Here is a 6,610-nt window from a genome sequence, read left to right on the forward strand (position 1 = left end):
AGTGGAAGAGGGCATAGATAGAACGAGCGAACGAGGGAGAGCTACGAATTGGTCGCGAGGTCGGAAGGCGGAAGGCGAGCAAGCATGGCTTCGTACAAGGGTCGGTATACGGAGATGTTGAACGAGGCCACCTTTGCGATCCGACCGGCGAGTAGGCGGACCTCGCCTGACAAGGCGGTCAGGCCGTTGCGCTGCAAGGCGGCCTCGAAAGGAGACGATTTCGCCGAGAGTGACAACTCCGTCCGCTGGCGCTTCTCGGCGACGACGTGCTCGAGCGACGGGGTGGATTCGACGTCCTGGTCGCGGTCGCCCAGAGAACGCTTGCGGCCTCGAACGGGCGACGAAGCGGCCATGAGGTTGGCATCCGGTCGTGCACCGGTCTTGTGGCTAGCGATGACGCTGCCTCGACGAACCGAGCCAGTCGTCATCGTCGCAGGCTCCTTCGACGGCTGCCACCAGCCGGTGAAGGCGAGAGGACCGCGCTCCGTCTCCTTCGCCAACTCCTCCTCGACCGCCAACTCGATCGTCTCTCGCAGCCGCTTCTGAAGGAGCTGGAAGAGCTTTCCGTCGGCCTTGACGTTGGTCTCGAAGTAGCTGGTGACAAGCTTGAGAGTGTCGGCGTTGGGGAGAGGCGCGGGCGAGACTGGCTGGGCGTCGACATTGTTGACCTGCTTGGCGCGTGCTGCAAGCTGGAGAAGGACGTCCTGCATCCCTTGCCTCCAGGCGCTCGACGAGAGCTTTGAGATGCCGTGTCCAGGCGGTCCTTGAGGGATCCCGAGGATGGATGCAGCTGGACCGACGAGCGACGATGGCGAGCCGGTACTCGTCGTCATGACGATCCACAACTCCTTGCAGAGTCGCTCCATGTCTTCGGTCGACGGGCGTGCGGGAACGGCGAGTTGCTGGAAGAGCATGGCGAGGAGGTATATGACGGTCAAGTCGGTCGAGTCCGCGTGGAAGGCCTTGAGACGGTACGAGTCGAGCATGAGTGTCTCGGGAAGCGAGGCGAGGGACGAGGGCGGCGGAGAGGACGTGTCGAGGGCAGGGTAGATCAGGTCGAGAAGGCCATGCGCGACGACCTTGTCCACATCGCCAACTCCGAGTTTCCGTGGCGCAGCACCCTTCGCAGACAAACGTGTGGCAGACGATTCGAGCCAGGCGCTGACTCGCTCGAAGACCTTGAGCGGGCGACGACGGCGGGCGGCACTGGACTGGAAGAATCGTCGTTCGAAGTCGAGGGCGGTCGAGACGAGGTAGGGTCGCAGCGAGCGAAGCTGGTGGTTGGCAATGTCCTGCGGAGTAGAGAAGCTTAACGCGGGGAAGTACGCTCAAGCGAGTGACCTGACTTACCAGCTTCATGAGCTCGAGGATCTCGAAGCAAAGCCTCAATCCCTTGACGATCCCCTCGCCCTCGCACGTCACCTTGACCATCGCATCTACGAGTTCGTCTCGCATCGGCGCACAGTGCATCTTGAGCGTTGAACCGAGGAAGCGAGCCAGCGCTGCGATGTCGGCGACGCCGTGCGCGATCTGCTGAGTGAGGTGAACGGGGTCGAGCACCTCGGCGACGGCTTCGCGAGCGTTGTGCGTGGGTGCGGAAGACGGAGCTGCGGAGAGGGAGGACGTGTCGAAGGTGGCTGCGGAAGACGGAGTGGGCGAGTTCGGCGTCGGCGAACCGGGGAGGAGAGTCGAGATGATGGCGCGCAGCTCCACGATGAGCTGGAAAATGCGACTGGGCAGGCGAGACGAGAGGTGGACGGGGTGGGTCTCATCGCCGAAGCACGAGCAGATGCAGGGAAGTAGGGAGTTGTTGCGAAAGGCCGCACAACGGCAGCCAATCGAGACTTCGCGCGCAACTGCAACCCAGTATTGTTCGGTCGTAAGCCGTTTCCGCTCGCCCCTGCGGAACACGAGGCGGATGTCAGTTTCGACGTAGTGAAGATGTGAAAGCGAGGTACGCGCACCTCTCGCCATCGTAGTTCGGGCGAAACATGAGGTTTGGGTCAAAGACGACGTCGTGCCGCAGCTGCGGGTTGCGCATGATCTCGCTAAGGTCGAGTTCCTGCAAGGTGTCCTTCGTGATCGGCGGAGCGAGCGAGGCAGTCGTGATCCCCGCCGTCGTGAGGACTCCTTCCGCCTTCGAGATCACGAACGCGTGAAGCGCGACGAGCTCCTCTTGCGAGAAGAGCTTCGGTGGAGCGGACGCTTGGTTCGGAGGGGTGGGAGGAAAGGGCAAAGGTGCCGCAACCGAGGCAGGCGACGAACCGCTCGTCGGGCGTGGGCTAGTCGAAAGTTTTCGTCGTTGTATCGAGTAGCATGTGGGGCTGAGGAGTGCAGGGTGGACAGGACAAAGAGACGCAGGCAGCGATTTCGCTCGTCGCCGTTGTGGCGACCGTGCTGCCGGCGGCGCGGAGGTGAAGGGCGTCCGAAGCGACGGCGGAGACGAAGAAGCCGCGGAGAAAGGAAGCTGGGGAATGTCGGCGGAGGGAGGCGGGAGACGAGGCGAAGCGGGAGGAGGCAAGAGAGTGGACGTTTGCGCGACATCGACAGACTGCGCAAGCGCGGTGGGAAAGACGCCGAGATGTGAGGAAGGCAGATTTGTCGTAGTCGTCGTCGGAGAGGGCAGGCAGGAGTGATAGGCGGGGTCGATGCGGATGGGCGCGGGGCGACTTCTTCGAGTCGGCGTCCGCTCCCTTTCGCCTCCTTCGCAGAGTTGCAGCCCTTCAAGCCGTCTCCGCTTCTCCACATGCTCGTTCGTAACCTCACCTGCCGTCGTTTCGACGCCCTCGTCGCTTACACTCCGTGTCATCCATCCTCCTCGCCGCTCGTCGACTCTCGCCCTGTCTGCCAATCGTCTCGCCAATTCACCCCGACTGCGCCTGCCTCCTTCGCTCAGTCCCCGTGGCCGCGCGTCGTCATCGCTCAGCACGCTCCCACTCGCCTCAATTCCATCTGGTCCACACTCGAAGCCCGCCTGGCTCGTCTCGTCCGCCGTTCGCGTCCGTTTGCGGTGAGTTTGGCGCGGCTCAGAGGCGGGGTCTGTCGCTGTCGTGTTGTTGCCGAGAGACGCAGGCGGCCCGCTCGGGGAGGCAGAGGCGCCAGCTTCCTGCGAAGAAGCGTTCCCGGACGAGGGCAGCGAGAGCTGTGGCGGGTACGGCGACTCCATGCGAGGCTGTCAGAGCGAGCACTGCGACGCTGCTGTGCTGGCAAGTGTGTGTACGAGAGCAGGGAGGCTGGAGGGAGGGAAAGAGCCGAGCGTCGAGAGGAGGGAGGGGGTTCGCGCGGGACGTCCTCCTGGCGTCGACCTGTCCGAGGGGTGCGACCGGCCTTGTGAGTCTCGCTGGCGGTCTTGCGGCGACAAAGGGCGACGTACGAAAGGGCGCGATGCCTTTGCGCGCGTATGAGACGCCTGTCTTCTCCTGGGATTCCTGTCGCGACTGAGAAGGCGAAGGGGCGCGTGCACGGGGCGACGCCAACGGGCGGAGAGGTGGTAGCAGAGGGTGCACAGCGACAGACAGACAGAGCAGGAAGAGGAGCAGGCAGCAGCCAGAGCGAGCGAGGCAGGTTGAGGCGGGCGACACTTTCCTCCGCCGTCGCAACCACTCGAGCAGGTCGACCTTGGTCCGCACGCGTGCTGGTGCGTCCGAGAACAGCGAACGACGCGCTGTTCCTGAGTCCAGCTTCGGCGCCAGGATCTACGCGACCAGTTCTCCAAACCCGGGGGGGGCTGGGAGTCGCTGTCCTCCGTCTTGGGAAGGCCCTCCTTCTCCTCTCGTCCTTCTTCCCCTGGGCTTGCTGACACGGGCAGTCGCATTCGTCGCGCAATGCATCGTGCAAGATGCCCGGCGGCCGTCAGGAGACTGAGAACTCGCTCCATCGCCTCGACGCCCCGACCTTGAGACACCTCTTCCGCCTCATCTCTCGCCGCGACGCTGCTTCGCGTCGTCATTGCTGGTTGACGCGAACCTCCTAGAAGTCGTCGTTCTTCTCGCGAGGCCTGCCTCCCACGACCTTCGCCTGCGACCCGCCTCCTCACCTTCTTCCGTTGCTCGTTCTTCCCGCGCCTCTCAGCTTGGCGCAACGGTAAGCTCAGCCCGTCGATCAGAGCCATCAAGCTACGGTGAGAAAGAACGGGATCGCCCTTAATCGTCTGTCCTCGTCGAAACAGGTCGCGTTCATACCTTGTCTTCGGCCGTTTCTGGCAAGTCCTCGTGTCTTCGTGAACCACCTCTCTTTACCTTCGCGGAGGATGCAGACGCCGTATCGAGTGATCGCCCTTTCGTCAGACGCTGCGCCGTGCTGCTTTCAGGCGTGCTGAAGGGCGAAGAGGCGGCCGGGAGGATGTTGCGATCCTCGAGTCGCAAAGCTGCTGCGACGGTCAAGCTCAGCGCACAGCTCGTGGGACTGCTGTCCACTCACGCGCGTCCCCGAAGGACGCCCAGTCAAAGCGATTTGCGCGCTAAGCCAGAAGGAACGGATATGGGAGCGGTCGAGCGAAGCGACCTCTCGGGCCTCTCCCAAACTTCCCGCGGGTCTGTCGAACCGTCTGGACTGCCTAGCTGGGGCCTTGGCAAGCAGGAAGCAGCTCCCAGCGACGAGTCTTGTCACGAAGTAGCGTGGGAAGGGAAATGATTTCGGCTCGGGTGAGCAAGACATGCGCAAGCGGGTAAACGCTGCAGGTGGCATACAGCCGCCCAGCACTGTCCTTCGTGCGAGCCGTCTCGCAGCGGACAGCATCGCTGCCAGCAGAAGGTCCATGTGAGGAGGAAAGCGAGGTGTGAAGACGCAGGACTGACGGAGCGGAATCAGCTTGGGCGAGCGAGCTGAACCTTCACGGCGGACGCCAAAAGCGTTTCTGCAATCCCTGAGCGACGCAAGAGACCCTCGTCTGACTGCGACACCAGTGTGCATAGGATGCTCAGCGAGATGCGAAGTTGTCCGACCTCCAGCGCACCCTCACGCTCCTCTTGAGCCCTGCGCGACGCCGCGCACGGAACGTCACCCTCCAAGACCACGCTGGACACGCTGGCACGCCTGGCTGAGCCCGGCGTCTCGATAATGGAGCGGGTGGGGAAGTCGAAGTGATGAAGGCGACGGAAGAGCGTGCACGGCGTGCGGCGGCGGGTGATCGGATACCGAGGCATGTGGTTGAGTTCAGCAAGCTATCGGCGGCGCTGGAAGACTCCACTGAGCGAGCGAGCGTTGGTGTCGGCGCGAGAGGCGGCCTCCGACTCGGTGGCCGCGGTGGAGGGGTGGACCTCCTTCACATCCTGCTTCGCATCTAAGGCTCTCCCTCAACTTGCTGGACGGCTAAGCGACGCTGTACAATGACCTCTCACATCCCCATCGCTTTTGACGTCCTCGGAACCTGCTTCTCGCTCGACCCGGCGAAGGAGGCCCTGCGAAGCGTCTTCAAGACGGTGTCGGACGCGCAGGCGGAGAGTGTGATCCAGGACTGGTTCCATTCGGCGCAACGGGACTTCACGTGTACGTACCGATACCCTTTGATCAGACCGCAGACTCGCAACTGACCTTCCTTCTCGCATTCCGCTTTGTTCGTCCTAGACTTGAGCATAAACGGGGCCTACATGTGTGCAACGAGCTCCATTTGCTCAACTGAATTGACAGCTGACTGACCTTCCCGCATAGGCCCATCGGCCAGGTCCTAAAGAGCACCCTCCCTCGCATCCTCCTGATGCACTCGCTCGTCCCCGCCTCGTCCGCCTCGCCCTCGACGACCCTCTCCACCTTCGACTCTTCCTTAACCGACCCCATCATCTCGACTCTCTCGTCAATGCGCCCTCGACCGTCGCTCGCAGCGTGCTCCCACCTGCTCCTCTCGCACGACTTTCGCCTCATGGCCGCGACGAACGGCGCGCTCGAGACGACGCGTGGCCTGTTCGAGAAGGGCCTCGGTAAAGAAGTCGCTGAGCGATGGGAGTACTTCTCGACGGACGAGGCGAAGGTGGCGAAGCCGGACCAGAGCGTCTACCAGAACATCTGGAAGAAGCTGGGTGTCGAGGAGGGCGGCGAGAAAAAGGGCTGGTTCATCGCTGCGCACACCTGGTGCGTCAACGCGTCAACGTCCGCGGAACCCGCATCAACAGCCGTTGCTGACGAGTCCCGCTCAATATCCAGGGACCTTTTCCCGGCGAAGAAAGCTGGGTACGCAGTCCTCCCCTCCGCTACCCGTTTCCCCTTGCTAATTCACCCTCCATCACAGCTTCAAGACCGCATTCGTCACCTACGAGGAGCATCTCGTCCTGCCCGACCTGTTTGGGGAGCCGGACATTGTCGCCAAGGACCTCGAGGACGCCGCGCAGCAAATCATCGAGCGCGAAGGCGGTCAGGCGTAGCCGTAGCAGCGACGTCGCAACACTTCGCCGTAGCTGCCGGCCTGGCTGGCGATGGACAATCAGGATGGCCAGCAGGAGAGAAGCCATAGCGAGGCGTGGGAGCTGGTCGAGTCCGTCCAGGCGTGTTAGAGCAGTCTCCACAAGCTCTCAAGCCGCTGCAGCATCGCCTGCACGCGAGCGAGAGCAGTGGGAGAGATCAGTCTCCTCACGAGCAGATCGCGACGGGTTGTACAGAGCTACGAATCGGCATACTA

The 6,610-nt window shown here is 62.9% G+C and overlaps 2 protein-coding genes across 2 annotated transcripts; one reads left to right on the forward strand and one right to left on the reverse strand.

The window, feature by feature from the left end:
- Nucleotides 1–41: 41 nt before the first annotated feature.
- Nucleotides 42–3,166, reverse strand: RHTO_07723 (Sok1-like protein; the record flags this gene model as incomplete). The annotated part of the gene is made up of 3 exons (XM_016421379.1): nt 42–1,292; nt 1,351–1,900; nt 1,965–3,166. 3 exons carry the CDS (start codon nt 3,164–3,166, stop codon nt 42–44), a joined length of 3,003 nt encoding a protein of 1,000 aa, XP_016273972.1.
- A 2,161-nt stretch (nt 3,167–5,327) lies between these two features.
- On the forward strand, nt 5,328–6,356 carry RHTO_07724 (haloacid dehalogenase; the record flags this gene model as incomplete). The annotated part of the gene is made up of 5 exons (XM_016421380.1): nt 5,328–5,487; nt 5,566–5,590; nt 5,650–6,066; nt 6,139–6,165; nt 6,224–6,356. 5 exons carry the CDS (start codon nt 5,328–5,330, stop codon nt 6,354–6,356), a joined length of 762 nt encoding a protein of 253 aa, XP_016273973.1.
- Between the last annotated feature and the right edge of the window lie 254 nt (nt 6,357–6,610).

The sequence above is a fragment of the Rhodotorula toruloides genome (genome assembly GCF_000320785.1).
Source record: "Rhodotorula toruloides NP11 unplaced genomic scaffold Scaffold8, whole genome shotgun sequence".
Classification (NCBI taxonomy): Eukaryota; Fungi; Basidiomycota; class Microbotryomycetes; order Sporidiobolales; family Sporidiobolaceae; genus Rhodotorula; species Rhodotorula toruloides.